This window comes from Somniosus microcephalus, chromosome 10, assembly GCF_052327205.1.
Source record: "Somniosus microcephalus isolate GS21.2 chromosome 10, FLI_Smic_1.0, whole genome shotgun sequence".
Lineage (NCBI taxonomy): Eukaryota > Metazoa > Chordata > Chondrichthyes > Squaliformes > Somniosidae > Somniosus > Somniosus microcephalus.
In genome coordinates, this window is record NC_140996.1 from 63,772,207 (window position 1) to 63,788,216 (window position 16,010).

Sequence of the window (16,010 nt, forward strand, 5' to 3'; positions counted from 1 at the left end):
GCACGGAGCAGGCGTTTCATTGGTGAGCATACCTTTTCTGGCCCATTACAAGGCAACTTAGAATAGGTATTAAGGGGTGGGAGTTAAGGGGAATCTTGTTAAATTGTAATTCTAGTCAATTTTCCCTCGTTGTGTCCGTTTTCTCCTCCCCTATTGAAGTATCAGTGTTGCACTAAGCAGAAAAGTGCTGTAGTGAGCAAGGTGTACTGTATTAAAAGTGCTATTAAAAGGATGTTGCACCAAGCAGAAAAGTGCTGTAGTGAACACTAAGTAGCTGTATTAAAAGTGCTGTATTTAAGTAACAGTGTTGTACTAAGAAGTAAAGTGCTGCAATTAAGTAAAGGAGTGTTCTACTAAGCAAGAGAGTGCTGTGGTAGGCACTAATTACTGTGAGAAGTAAAGTGCTGCACTAGTTAAAGGTGCTGTATTTAAGTAAAAGTGTACTGTGAGAAGTAAAGTGCTGTATTTAAGTAAAAGGGTGTTGCACTAAGCGAAAGAGTGCTTTAGTGGACAATAAGTGTACTGTGTTAAGGAAAGTGCTGTATTTCAGCATAGGTGTGCTGTATTGTTTATTTTCAATTTGTTTCAATAAATACTGGTCTGTTTTGCACCCAACCACGAGTCACGTTTTCTGTCTACATCGCTGTCGAATAAGTCCGGCGGTCAGAACCAGGAATAGGGAAGCGCTTCGAAACCGCACGGGGGTCCCTGGAGCAGCTCAGAGGCTTCTGACTGGCCAGAGACAATAACCCCAACCCCGCTTATTAATTCCTACAAGGCCTAAGATAGGTTTACAGTACATGTGTGTAAATGCACGAAGTGTGGTAAATAAGATTGGTGAGCTGCAGGCGCAAATAGACACATGTCAATATGATGCCATGGCGATAACAGAGACCTGGCTCAAAAAAGGGCAGGATTGGGTACTAAATATTTCTGGATATAACGTGTTCAGGAAAGATAGGGAAGGAAAGAAAGGAGGTGGAGTGGCAGTATTGATTAAGGAGAATATTACAGTGTTGGTGAGAGAGGATGTCCTGGAGGGGTCAAGGACAGAATCTATTTGGTTAGAGTTAAGAAACAATAGAGGTGCCCTTAAACTACTAAGTGTATTGTATAGACCACCAACTAGTGGGAAAGATATAGAGGAGCAAATTTGCAGAGAAATTACAGAAAGGTGCAAGAACTATAGAGTAGTGATAATGGGGGACTTCAACTATCCTAAGGAGATATATAGATTTCTGAAGGAGATAGATAGATTTCTAGACACAAAAGGCATCAAGGGGTATGGGGTGAGAGCGGGAATATGGTACAGGAAACTTTGGTTTATCCAGAGGTTGTATGTCCGGAATACTCGATCTAACGGCAAAAATCAGGAGCCGTTTTCTATAAGTTGTTTTAGTTCTCGTTCTTTTTTTTCCCCAGTCAGGCACTGCAAGGTCTGTAGCTATAGCAACAGCTTCAGCTAGAGATGCTTGCAGCTGCAGCCGACTCTTTAGAAGCTGTTGCTAAGCAACAGTGTTTGTTGTCCGATACGGAGATGAAAACCTCCGTATGCTTCAACATTAACTTTGTATGTCCGGCAGTTTTGATAGATCGGCAACACGCCGGTCCCGTCGGTGCCGGATATAACAAAGTTTCCTGTATTGAGATAGAGAATCAGCCATGATCATGCTGAATGGAGGAGCAGGCTCGAAGGACTGAATGGCCTACTCCTGCTCCTATTTTTCTATCATGGTATCATAAGATTTAGATTATCTATAGAAAAGGACAGGGAGCAACCTAGAGTAAAAATACTTAATTGGAGGAAGGCCAATTTCAGTGGGTTGAGAACAGATCTGGCCCAGGTAAATTGGAATCAAAGGTTGGCAGGCAAAACTGTAATAGAATAATGGGCTGCCTTTAAAGAGGAGATGGTTCAGGTACAGTTGAGGTACATTCCCACAAGGGGGAATGGTAGGGCAACTAAAGTCAGAGCTCCCTGGATGACGAAAGAGACAGAGAGCAAGATGAAGCAGAAAAAGGGGGTGTATGACAGATGTCAGGTTGAGAAGAAAAGTGAGAACCAGGCTGAATAGAGAAAGTTCAGAGGGGAAGTGAAAAAGGAAATAAGAGGGGCAAAGAGAGTCTGAGAATAGATTGGCAGCTAACATAAAAGGGAATCCAAAAGTCTTCGATAGGCATATAAATAGTAAACAGGAGGGGTGGGGTCGATTAAGGACCAAAATGGAGGCCTGCTCAAGGAGGCAGAGGGTATGGTTGAGCTACTAAATGAGTACTTTGCATCTGTCTTTACCAAGGAAGAAGATGCTGTCAAAGTCAAAGTGAAAGAGGAGGTAGAGGAGATATTGGATGGGATAAAAATTGATAAAGAGGAGGTACTAGAAAGGATGGCTGTACTTAACATAGATAAGTCACCAGAACTGGATGGGATACATCCTAGGATGCTAAGGGAAGTAATGGTGGAAATTGCGGAGGTACTGGCCATAATCTTCCAATCCTCCTCAGATACAGGGGTGGTGCCAGAGGACTGGAAAATTGCAAATGTTACACCCTTGTTCAAGAAAGGGTGTAAGGATAAACACAGCAACTACAGACCAGTCAGTTTAATCTCAGTAGTGGGGAAGCTTTTAGAAACGATAATCAGGGACAAAATTTGGACAAGTGTGAATTCATTAAGGAAAGCCAGCATGGATTTGTTAAAGGCAAATCGTGTTTAATTAACTTGAAGTTTTTTGATGAGGTAACAGAGAGGGTTGATGAGGGCAATGTGGTTGATGTGGTGTACATGGACTTCCAAAAGGCGTTTGACAAAGTGCCACATAATCGGCTTGCAAGTAAAGTTGAAGCCCATGAAATAAAACGGACAGTAGCAGCACGGATACAAAATTGGCTAAGTGATAGGAAACAGAGAGTAGTGGTGAATGATTGTTTATTGGACTGGAGGAAGGTACACAGTGGTGTTCCCCAGGGGTCGGTACCAGGACCACTGTTTTTCTTGATATATATTAATGACTTGGATTTGGGTGTACAGGGCACAATTTCAAAATTTGCAGATGACACAAAACTTGGAAGTTCAGTATAGTGAACGGTGAGGAGGATAGTGATAGACTTCAAGAGGACATAGACAGGCTGGTGGAATGGACAGACACATGGCAGATGAAATTTAACGTAGAAAAATGCAAAGTGATACATTTTGGTGGGAAGAACAAGGAGAGGCAATAAAAACTAAAGGGTACAATCCTAAAGGAGGTGAATGAACAGAGAGACCTGAGGATATATGTGCACAAATCATTGAAGGTGGCAGGGCAGGTTGAGAAAGCAGTTAAAAAAGCTTATGGGACCCTGGGCTTCATAAATAGAGGCCTAGAGTACAAAAGCAAGGAAGTTATGATGAATTTTTATAAAACACTGGTTCGGCCTCAACTGGAGTATTGTGTCCAATTCTGGGCATCACACTTTAGGAAGGATGTGAAGGCCTTACAGAGGGTGCAGAAAAGATTTACGAGAATGATTCCAGGAATGAGGGGCTTTAGTTATGTGGATAGACTGGAGAAGCTGTGGTTGTTTTACTTAGAGCAGAGAAGGTTGAGACGAGATTTGATAGAGGTGTTCAAAATCATGAGGGGTCTAGACAGAGTAGATAGAGAGAAACTGTTCCCATTGGCAGAAGGGTTGAGAACCAGAGGACACAGATTTAAGGGGATTGGCAGAAGAACCAAAAGCGACGTGAGGGAAAACTTTTTTATGCAGCGAGTGGTTAGGATCTGGAATGCACTGCCTGAAAGGGTGGTGGAGGCAGACTCAATAACGGCTTTCAAAAGGGAGTTGGATAAGTATCTGAAGGAAAATAATTTGCAGGGCTACGGGGAAAGGGCGGGGGAGTGGGACTAGCTGAAGTGGTCTTGCAGAGAGCCGGCACTGGCTCGACGGGCCGAATAGCCTCCTTCTGTGCTGTAACCATTCTATGATTCTATGATTCTAGCTACACTCCCCAAATGAATAGTAGCCATTTCCTGTGTGTAATCTTAAAAGATCTTTCAAGCAAAAATCTAGTGATTTGAAACAGGACAAAATGTGTGACAGAAGAACTATCACAAAAGCTCCAGGAAACAAATCCATTCTTTGTTCTTTTTAACCCTAATTACAAATTCAGATTCCAGATCACCGCAAGTTATTTTGAAAAAACTTGTCCTTATGATACGGGCATCGCTGGCCTTAACTACCCCCACCCGCCACCCCCCTCCGCCCCCCCCACTATGCTCCTACTTTTTTCTGTATAAAGACATTTTATTGATGAGGGACTTCAGTTATGTGGAGAGACTGGAGAAGCTGGGGTTGTTTTCCTTAGAGCAGAGAAGGTTAAGGGGAGATTGGATAGAGGTGTTCAATATTATGAGGCTTTCGATAGAGTAGATAGAGAGAAACTATATCCACTGGCACGAGGGTTGGTAACCAAAGGACACAGATTTAAGGTGATTGGCAAAAGAACCAGAAGCTACATGAGGAAACATTTCTTTCACGCAGCGAGTTGTTGTGATCTGGAATGCACTGCCTGAAAGGATGGTGGAAGCAGATTGAACAGTAACATTCAAAAGGGAACTAGATAAATACTTGAAGAGAAAAAATTAACAGTGCTATGGGGAAAGAGCAGGGGAGTGGGACATAGAAGATAGGAGCAGGAGTCGGCCATTTGGCCCTTCGAGCCTGCTCCGCCATTCAATGAGATCATGGCTGATCATCCAAATTCAGTACCCTGTCCCTGCTTTCTCCCCATATCCCTTGATCCCCTTAGCCTTAAGAAATATATCTAACTCCTTCTTGAATATATTTAATGAATTGGCCTCTACTGCCTTCTGTGGTAGAGAATTCCACAGGTTCACCACTCTCTGGGTGAAGAAATTCCTCCTCATCTCTGTCCTAAATGGCTTACCCCTTATCCTTAGACTGTGACCCCTGGTTCTGGACTCCCCCACCATCGGGAACATCCTTCTTGCATCTAGTCTGTCTAGTCCTGTTAGAATTTTAATTGGACTAATTGGAGAGCTCTTTCAAAGAGGCACGATGGGCCGAATGGCCTCCTTCTGTGCTGTAAGATTCTATGATTGCTTCATCTAACCCCATCAGTATGCTATTCCTTTCTCCCTCATGTACTTATCCAGCTTCCCCTTAAATGCATCGGTGCTTTCACCTCAACTACTCCCTGTGGTAGTGAGTTCCACATTCTAACCATCCTCTGAGTTAAGAAGTTTCTTCTTAATTCCCTAATGGATTTATTAGTAACTATATTTATATTAATGACTCCTAGTTCTGGTTTCCTCCACAAATGGAAACATCTTCTGTGTGTCATAATTTTAAAGATCTCTGTTCAATCTATCAGGTCACCCCTCAGCCTTCTCTTTACTAGAGAAAAGAGGCCCAGCCTGGTCAGTCTTTCAAATAGCCCCAACAAACTGAGAAACAAAGCGACTGAACTGAACTGAACAGAGGTGAGACATTTTGCGTTTCATCCAAAACACTCCCTTTTTAGCTTGTTTAGTGGGTTGTTTAGTACTGATACTGGTCTCTGTGGAGTGTGATGCACAGTCATCGGACTCAAGTCATACTGCCAACTGCATCTCGCATTGAGCTTAAGGATAGAGGATCTCTGGCTGGTTACTTTCTTCTTATACTAAATGGTTCAAACAAAACTTTAGACAGTGCTCAGTATTTGGCCCGATAAAGTTGGTGTGGTAATACCATATCTGCTGTTACTTCAGATTCTCCGGATATAACATTCAGTATATGAGGAGTCCCTGGCGTGCAATTGCTGCAGTACGCTTGCTCCCATCAGGGTGAGCGCTAGTGTTCAATTACCAAAAGGTAAGTATAATACAGCATCACTCAGGTGGCCCCTGACTCCCTATGCACTTTAGGAACTTGGCTTTGAACTGGACCAAAGCATAATTAATATTGCCGACCTATTCCACAGCAACCCCAAAGTTTCTTTCAGTTTCCTTGACTGATTTATTCTCCCCCCTCCCTTATTTTCTGCTTCATTATCGCCATTTTGTTCTACAACCTGTGTGTTCTATCAAACTGCTTAGAAACTTTTTTTTTATTTCAACCTTTTCAACACATCACAACATTTTTTTGATCTTTGGTTGTGTGGTTAAGTTGGGTCTCAGGCTGTGTCGTTTTTTTGAAAAATTGGTTCTCGGGGTTTGGGCGTCGCTGGCGTTTACTGCCCATCCCTCAGAAGGTGGCGGTGGGCCTTCTTCTGTTGGATACAGCTGAGTGGCTTGCTGAGGCACTTCAAAGTCAACCATGTTGGTGTAGGACTGGCGTCACATATAGGCCAGACCGGGTAAGGACGACAGGTTTCCTTTCCTAAAGGACATTAGTGAACCAGTTGGGTTTTTTACAACAATCCGACAGCTTCATGGTCACTTTTACAGATACCCAGCTTTTTATTTCCAATATTTATTTCTGAGCCGAATTCAAATTCGCAAACTGCCATGGTAGGATTTGAACCCTTAGGGGGCGAAACTCAGTTATGCCCCATTTGATGGTGGTAACTGAGTGAAGGCCGGACATTTCGCGCCCAGCGTGGAATTACCACCCCGACTGCTAAATTCGGCTTACCGCCCCGCACAGGAAGTGAAGCGCAGTGTCGGGGCGGCTTTTTTCACCCTCCGCCCGGGCAATAAGTCCTTTGTGCCCCATCAGCGCCCCCTGGAGGCGCTAACAGCAGGCGCAAAGGAGCCGAATTTCTAGCCCATGTTCGCTGGATTCCTGGTCCAGGCCTCTGGATTAATAGTCCACGAACATAACCACTACCCTTGTGCGGGTGCGCAGTGAAAGCAACGGGTTGCCAAGCTGACTCCTCAGTGCACTTGAAGCCAAGAGGGATGAGCTCAGCCCAACCCTCCGAGAACTGGTCCCACACCACTTCCGCCTCACAACAGACGCACTCTAACTCCAGCCCAGTGCAAAGTCACGTTTCGAAGATGCCACATTCAAAAGATGCTCTTGGCCGGGCTTTCCTAAACTTAAAAAAACTAACGAGCTAGGCAACAACAACAACATCTTGCATTAAGATAGTGCCTTTAATGTAGCAAAACATCCCGAGGCGCTTCACAGAAGCGTTATCAAAGAAAAGTTGACACTGAGCCACATAAGAAGATATTAGGACAGGTGGGTATGTTTCAAGGTGTGCCTTAAAGGAGGCGAGAGTGGCGGAGAGGATTAGGGAGGGAATTCCAGAGCACAAGAGGCCATAATTGGAGGAGCGCAGAGTTCTTGGAGGGTTGTCGGGCTGGAGGAGGATACAGAGAATTTTAAAATCAAGGCGTTGCTGAACCGGGAGCCAATGTAGGTCACCGAGCACAGGGGTGATGGATGAAGGGGGCTTGGTGCGAGTTATGATACGGGCAACCGAGTTTTGGATGAGCCCAAGTTTACGGAGGGTGGAAGATGGGAGGCTGGTCAGGAGAGCGTTGGAATAGTCGAGTCTGGAGGTAACACAAGATGAGGGTTTCAGCAGCAGATGAGCTGAGGCAGGGACGGAGACAGGGGATATTACGGAGGTGGAAGTAGGTGGTCTTGGTGCTGGAGAGCATATGGGGTTTGTTATAAATCTCATCATCAAGGAACTACTTATGAAATAACGCTGGACAGCCAGCTGGTGGCGCCGTCCAAGGAGTATAAATACTCGGGCGTGGGCCCAGCTTGTCAGGGACATTTTGTAAGACAAGGAGCTAGTGAAATACAACTAGACCTCCATGTTCTGAAACAAGTTGATTAAAGCCTTGCTTTATACTCAAACCAAGTGCGTAGTGAGTTTTATTACGTCAGGATTGATAGCAGTATAACTCAGGTCTGCTGAACTTACGTCCCACACTACAGATACGGCTCTTAGACCAGTGTCTATGACTAAGCCACTGCACTCTAGATCGTCCTCCGGACGTATATCAAAACTTCCTGTTCGAAATAGATGATTGCGTTCAACTGAATATATTTTTGATGTCCAGACATAATCACAAGGTGGCACGGGGCACCTCTGTGCTGCTCCCAGAGCTTTGTGTGACATCCTTTTGTGAATCGCATACTAAACGCCGATCTGTTGCTCTGCTAAAACACGAAGGAGCAAACTCAGAATACGCCATCCTTCAACGGAGCTTCCCATCTGCTGGGGGATTAATTTAGCTGTGGGTATAATATTTATGAGATGGAAAAGCAGCGCTGTCTGCAACATCAAACGAGAAAAGCGAGAGGCATAAGTTCTGCCGCATTAATATGGATGGCTGCAGCTGAAACATGTCAAGAGCTCGCACTAATTGTGGCTCCGCGTGACAGTGCCGAAAGTGCCGAGGTTTTTTTTTTTTGCTGGGTGTACCATGGGAAGATGTCACTTATCTTTGTCAAAGAGAGCTAATTATCACAGCGCGATTATGCTAAAAATACTCCACAGTTTTTTTTAGCACGGTTAAAACGGCAATATATAACCGTCAAAACTTTTCCTCTCTCCTAACCTCTTGCAGTTCGTACTGTAGAATTAAATCGGAGATACGCCATCTAATTTGTCCTGGTTAAATTATCCCCATTTAAACTATTCAGTTTGTCCCGTCCACAGTCCTCATTCAGTGCATGAAGCTTGTTTTTTGGAGATGGTGGAATGCTGTATAATCCCTCCGTGGCCTCGCCTTTCCCTGTCTCTGTAACCTCCTCCGCCCCTACAACACTCCGAGATCACTGTGCACCTCCAATTCTTTCATCACTCCACCATCGGTGGCTGTGCCTTCAGCTGCCGAGGCCCTAAGCTCTGGAATTCCCTCCCTAAACCTCTCCGCTTCTCTACCTCCCTCTCCTCCTTTAAGACCCTCCTTAAAACCTACCTCTTTGACCAAGCTCTTTGTCACCCGCCCCAATATCTCTTTATGTTGCTCAGTATCAATTTTTGTCTGATTATGCTCCTGTGAAGCACCTTGGGATGTTATACTATGTTAAAGGTGCTACATAAATGTAAGTTGTATATAATTGCAAGTATTATTCAAAAGCCTATGGGATCCATGGTTTTATTATTAGAGGAATAGAGTACAAAATCAAGGAAGTTATGCTAAACCTTTATAAAACACTGGTTAGGCCTCAATTCTGGGCACCACACTTTAGGAAGAATGCCAAGGCCTTGGAGAGGGTGCCGAAGAGATTTACCAGAATAGTACAGGAAACTTTCGATTTACCAGCACCTAAATAACTGGAAATCTCGGTTAACCGGCAAAATTCAGGAGTAGGTTCAGGTAAGTTTTATTACTTGCCTTCCTCGATCTGTTGCTGTGCAAGGGTGTGGCTGCAGCTGTTGCTAAGCTACAGAGATGCTTGGAACTTGTGGCCATTGTTCTGAACCTGTTGCTAAGCAACAGGGTTTGTTGCTTTATACGGAGCTCTCAGCTCCGTATCTTTTACTATAGCTTTCGGTTATCCGGAATTTTTGATGAACCGGCACCACGTCGGTCCCGTCCGTGCCGGAAAAAAAAAGTTTCCTGCACCAGGGCTAAGGGATTTCAGTTATGTGAAGAGACTGGAGAAGCTGGGGTTGTTCTCCTTAGAGCAGAGAAGGTTAGGAGGAGATTTGACAGAGATGTTCCAAATCATGAATGCTTTTGATAGAGTAAATAAGGAGAAACTGTTTCCAGTGGCAGAAGGGTCGGTAATTAGAGGACACAGATTTAAGGTGATTGCCAAAAGAACCAGTGGTGACATGAGGAAACATATTTTTACGTAGCGAGTTGATGTGATCTGGAACGCGCAGCCTGAAGGGGCGGTGGAAGCAAATTCAACAGTAACTTTCGAAAGGGAATCGGATAAATACTTGAAGGGAAAAAAATTAAGGCCTATGGGGAAAGAGCAGGGGAGTGGGATTAATTGGATAGCTCTACTAAAGAGCTGGCACAGGCATGAAGGGCCGAATGGTCTCCTTCTGTGCTGCTTCATTCTATTATTCTATGATTATCTTGCTCTTATAACGGCAACTGAACAGATGAACTGGGCCCTGATTCTTTTAAAGTCTCCACGAATACTTCACATGAAATTGGAGGAGATTCTGACTTATCACAGATATTACCTCTTTAAATTGAAAAGAGGTCCATTTACTTATAACGGAAGCTGATTTTTAAAAAATTTTTAAGTAATTTTAATATCAATTGTGGGCCTGTAATGTTCTCAGTAGAATGCAATATACTGCTCTATCGCTTGACATAAACTCATTCTGCACCAATTATTCCTTCGTGTTTCACATATTACCTAGGCAGGCATTGAGATGATCGTTCAATACCAGATGTTTTGCCCAGAATGATGGCTCATCCTGTACAGAAATGATTTAATTATAGTTTTGCTCAGGGGATTAGAGGTTTCGTTAATGTTCTATAAACAAGAGCAGGGACAATGAAACTGAAGCTTGCAAAGTTTTAATAAACTGAAGTATATATTTCTTCTTAAGAACAGGTAAAGAGATGAAGATGGATAAAGGGGTAAGACTCTGGGTGGAGGGGGGTTGGCGGAGGAGGGGCGGGGAATTCAACTCCCACCGGCTTCCGGCACGGAAAGAGCGGCGTGATGTGATGCAAATGAGGTTTCTGAAGAGGCCCGGCCTGAAGCCCGGTCAAACTTTGCCGTTGGGTCCTCATCTGCACGAAACCGGCAAGCTGCAGACGCCAATCAGGGGCCTTAGGAATTTCGGCCATCTCTGGCGCGAAGCCGGCCCGCACTTAGATCTCAGTAAGTGTCAAGTGTGGCTCAGTGGGTAGCACTCTCTCTCTCTCTCGCCTCAGAGTCAGAAGGTTGTGGATTCAAGTCCCACTCCAGAGACTTGAGCACAAAATCCAGGCTGACACTCTCCAGTGCAGTGCTGAGGGAGTGCTGCATTGTCGGAGGTGCCGTCTTTTGGGTGAGACGTTAAACCGAGGCCTCGTCTGCCCTCTCAGGTGGATGTAAAAGATCCCACGGCCACTATTCGAAGAAGAGCATGAGAGTTCTCCTGGGTATTCTGGCCAATACTTATCCCTCAATCAACATCATTAAAAATAGATTATCTAGTCATTTATCTCATTCTTATTAGTGAGACCTTGTGCGGAAATTGACTGCTGCTTTCCTGTCATTACAACAGTGACAGCACGTAATTAGCTCTAAGGTGCTTGTGAACATCCTGATGTAGTGAAATGCAAGTCTTTTTTTATGGTGGAGAGGTGGTAGGCAAAGCGGAGCAGGACCAGCCCGGGCCTACAGAGGCCCAATTATTTTTTGTGAAGCCAGAAGGAGATAGGAAACTATTTAAAAGTTTGCTCATCATTTTTTGTGGGCAGCCCTTTAAGGACTGCTGGCTCGGCTGCCAAAGACCCGGAAGAACCGAACGGAGCACGTGCGGCCCAAGCTCCACCCCGGCTGCACACCAATTTTTCATCGGGGTCCTAAAACCGCGGTCGGGACCCCGGTTGGCCTATTCAAGGCGCCTGATCCCCGTCTCAGTCACTGGCCTTCCAATTGGCAGCTGGCCCACTTCTGGCGGGGGGGGGGGTGGAGATCGGGCACGAGAGAACGTGACCCGTAATTCAACACTCCTTTACTAATTTTTCACCCCCCCATAAAATAACCTAGCGAAACAAGGTTGAATTGCCCCCTCCCCATGGTTTCACTGCTCTCGCAGGCAGGACCTTCAGCAGTTACGAAGAAAAAAATTATTGAGGTGAGCTGTCAACTAGCAGCAAAGGTTGGGCAGCCTGAACAGCAACACTTGCAATGGGCTTACAAATGAGCATAAAATGCTAAGCCGTTGCCGAGGTAACTTATTAATTTAACAGTCTTTTGTTCATTTGTGTCCTTTTGTCGGTTTAATAAAATATTTAATCAGTCGACACCACAGAACGAACTGAAGGAAATCAGCTTGAAACAGTTGTCGAACACGAAAGGATAACAGAGTGAAAAGAAGCTTTTATGTTGGGATTAACTGGGTGTTAGTCCCTTGGGAGACCTGCGCACCAATTTTGCAGGATGGGATTGTGAACTCACAACCCATTAGGTCGCTAATCCAGTAATTAACCATGACACCAACCTCACCTCTTCAAATCATATATTGCATTTGGGACGTTCCTGAGAGACAAGATGGGGTGCTATATAAATAAAAATTCTTTATTTCAAAGTGCAAAGGACAGGAGGGAGTATCTGCACCTGCTGTAAGTGGCACTCAATGGCCCAGAAATTCGGGTCTCCACGGGTGAGTACGCACGGGGTACTCACCCGTAGGCCCAATGGAAGTGCTGGTTTCCTGCATGCACTGCGCATGCATGGGAAACCGGCACTTCCGTTCCCCTGAAAGAAGGGGTTCAGAAGTCGAACGCGTGCGCCGTAGAGGCAGCGCGTGCGCATCGAACTTACGTTTTTTTTGCAGGTTTTCCTGGGAAGGTAAGTCTCCAGCAGTTACAGATATAAAAAGCAGTTGCAAGGCCTGCTTTTTACAAGGTAAGTGGTGAATTAATTAAAATTAAAACATTTTTTCCACAGGTTTATTATTTTTAAATACTTTAAAGAAAGGTAAGTTTATTTTTAGCCCTGTTAGAAAATAAAATTATTTTTTTCAAAAATTTAAATTATTGTTTAAAATAGTTATTTCATGTAATTTATAGTTTATTTAAAAAATGTGATTTAAAAAAAAAATTATTTGAAGTTTTAGTCATGTTTTGGGGCTTATAGTATTTATAAGTTTGACAGCCCTTCCTGTCAAACTTATGAATGAAGCATTCCCTGCTCCGATTGGCTCCCCATGGCCCACGTGATCCCAGGGGATGCATCGAACTAACTGCGCCCCTGGGATATGCAAGTACTGCGCGCCGGCAGTTGGAGGAGGCCCAGGATCGGAATCCCACGCGGGCCCACAGCACAACGGCCGGCACGCTAGGTAAGTGCAGGTCGGAGGCTTGCACCCGCGGGAAGCCCCCGACCCGAATTTCTGGGCCAATCTGTTTAAATCTGCCTGTAATGCGGCTGTTTTAACGTGGAGCTTAAAAAGAAGGACTTGCATTCATACAGCTCCTTTCACTGACCTCAGGACATCCCAAAGCCAATGAGTACCTTCACCAGCTCAGCTCCATTTACCCACATCTCTCGATACCCTTACCTAACAAAAATCTATCAATATCAGTCTTAGAAAGGTCCAATTGTCCCTCAGCATCCACAGCCTTTTGGGGGAAAGAAAGAAAGACTTGCATTTCTATAGCGCCTTTCGCGATCTCAGGATGCCCCAAAGAGCTTTACAGTCAACTAAGTACTTTTGAAGTGTTGTCACTGTTATAATGTAGGAAACGTAGCATCCAATTGGCAACAGCAAGCTCCCACAAACAGCAATGTGATAATGACCAGATGATCTGTTTTTTAGTGATGTTGATTGAGGGATAAATATTGGCCAGGACACCAGGGAGAACTCCCCTGCTCTTCTTCAAAATAGTGCCGTGGGATCTATTTTACGTCCAGAGCAGACAGGGCGTCGATTTAACGTCTCAACAGAAAGGCGGCACCTCCGACAGTGCAGCACTCCCTCAGCACTGCACTGGAGGGTCAGCCTAGCTTTATGTGCTCAAGTTAGGGAGAGATCTCTATGACACTTTGTGTGCTGATTGTACTCCGAAATGGCCTAGCACGTGCACAGCAGCTCTGACAGCAGTGGACAGGCAAAGCCTACCTAAGAGACGCTTCACCAGCATACTTGCAACTACTTTGCTTTCAGATTTCCATCATTCATAATGTTTCTTATCAAATCTCCTGATAGTCAACAGCAATCAGTTCATCAACACAAATAGGCACAGAAACAAGGGAGAGTAGGGTGTCACAGTGTGACAACTCTTGGTGATTCCATTTAGAAAGGGTCAACACCTTCATTTGTGACTTTGTCTTTGGTTTCGATCTTAGTGTGAGTGAGATGTAACCAAGGCTTTTTCTTGTTGTTGATGAAATTGGAAAACCCCAATCCCTTCACTACAGACAAGTGTTGGCGGTACGGTGAAAGTAGGAGGAACATCAGTTAAGAGACTCTCTAAAACTTTAGTGTTTGGTTTGAGAAGTTCAAACTTACGAGAATGATTAAGCACGCTGGTCCAATAAAACTCCATATAAAGTTGTTTTCTGTGCTGAGCCAGCAGCTGTGGGAAAAAGAACGAGAAAAGATAGTTCGTGAGAAAATAACCCGCCACTATTTTGTTCTCCACGTGGCCCGCCAATGCTCTCCCCTCCTCTCTTGAAGATGGTGGGGATCATTTTGCCAGTCCACGCTTCCCAGTGAAGCTTTAAACCCCGCGGGTAGTGCAAATCAGAATTTAATCCGTGTGCCGCCCAGCCATCCATCCACGGGGATGAAGGCGAGCGCAGTCCTCTTGTGTGCCACGCAAGTCGCCCTTCCTCGCACGGCGATTTAGGCGGCGGGTGTTGGCGGGCTATTCCATCACAGTGGGCACCACAGCCAAGTCCAATTCTGTCGTCCCTCGACATACATACCCGCGCTTTCTAGACAGGATAGCGCTCAGGATTAGAAACCTTGGTTGGCTTTCCCCTTCTGTGCTGAGAGGCAATGAGGTCCATTGCAATGCCACTCTAATTGAAACTACCTAACTCAGTAGAGCCCAGGAATCAAATGCTGGACCTTTCTAGTCTGTAAGGCTCAGGCAGTCACTGTCGCATCATGAGATCGCAAGGCAGATAGGGATAAGGAAGGCAATTTGGCCCATCTTAGCCCTTCTAACCACACCATTTAATTCTTGCTAATATAATATAATATAATATAATAAGCGCTCTACTCGGAGCTCCGGCACGGCAAGAGAGCCCCAGGTGGGCAGAGGAAACGCTTCAAGGACACCCTCAAAGCCTCCTTGAAAAAGTGTAATCCCCACCAACACCTGGGAATCCCTGGCCCAAGACCGCACAAAGTGGAGGAGAAGCATCCGGGAAGGCGCCGAACACCTTGAGTCTCTTCGCCGGGAGCAAGCGGAAGGCAAGCGCAGGCAGCGCAAGGAGCGCATGTCAACCCAAGCACCCCACCCACCCACCCCTTCAACCACCGTCTGCCCCACCTGTGACAGAGACTGTAGGTCCCACATTGGACTCATCAGTCACCTGCAAACTCATTTTTAACGTGGAAGCAAGTCATCTTCGGTTCCAAGGGACTGCCTAAGAAGGAATATAATATATAATAACATAAAAACAGAAAATGCTGGAAATACTCAGCAGGTCAGACAGCATCTGTGAAGAGAGGAACAGAGTTAACGTTTCAGGTCGATGACCTTTCGAAAGGTCATCGACCTGAAACATTGGGGTCGACTTTCAGTGTGCCGTGAGGCGGGCTTTTAGGCGTGCGGGGGGCTAAAATCCCAAATTCGGGGGTCCCGACACCTTCCCGCCCAAAACCCGCCTCCATGTAAGTTTCAAAGGAGGCGGGTACCCGCCCCACACTTGGACCCGCCGACCCGAGGCGGGAAGGGATTAGTGCCAATTAACTGCCTGTTAACAGGTAGTTAACAGGCTGTTTTTAGCCTAATCCCTATTTTGAAGGGTGTCGTGTGTGATTCCCGACAGCTCCAAACCATGCCAGGTTAGAAGTGTCGGGCCGTCGGGTTGAAGGACTTGGAGGGGTCGAGATGTCTTGACAGATGAAATTTCAGTATGTGACGTCACCTGTTGCCGGGTGGCCCTTCATTGGCCTGCTGAGCCCGCTGGGCGGGCTCAACAAGATCAATCAAGTGAAAATTGCGTGGATTGGCCGCATCTCGATGGAGGCAGGACTACAACCCGAAAGTTGTAGTCCTGCCTCCTTCCCGACTTCTGAATGAAAATCCAGCCTGTTAACTTTGTTTCTCTCTTCACAGATGCTGCCTGACCTGCTGAGTATTTCCAGATTTTTGTATTTAATTCTTGCTAATTGATTCCAAGGGGATTTGCCTCTTTTGCTGTACCCTTAAATTCCCCCTACGTATTGATTATTCTTTCTGTAAAAAGGG

At 45.3% G+C, this 16,010-nt stretch overlaps 1 protein-coding gene across 1 annotated transcript in view; it reads right to left on the minus strand.

Moving 5' to 3' along the window:
• Positions 1 to 16,010, minus strand: part of LOC147111526 (adhesion G protein-coupled receptor L4-like) — a gene marked incomplete at its 5' end in the record, with an annotated part of 80,662 nt that overhangs the window by 21,235 nt on the left and 43,417 nt on the right. The window contains one exon of the mRNA XM_085998571.1: positions 14,096 to 14,162. Coding sequence (XP_085854697.1) covers positions 14,096 to 14,162 — 67 coding nt within the window. The remainder of the gene's footprint in view (positions 1 to 14,095; positions 14,163 to 16,010) is intronic.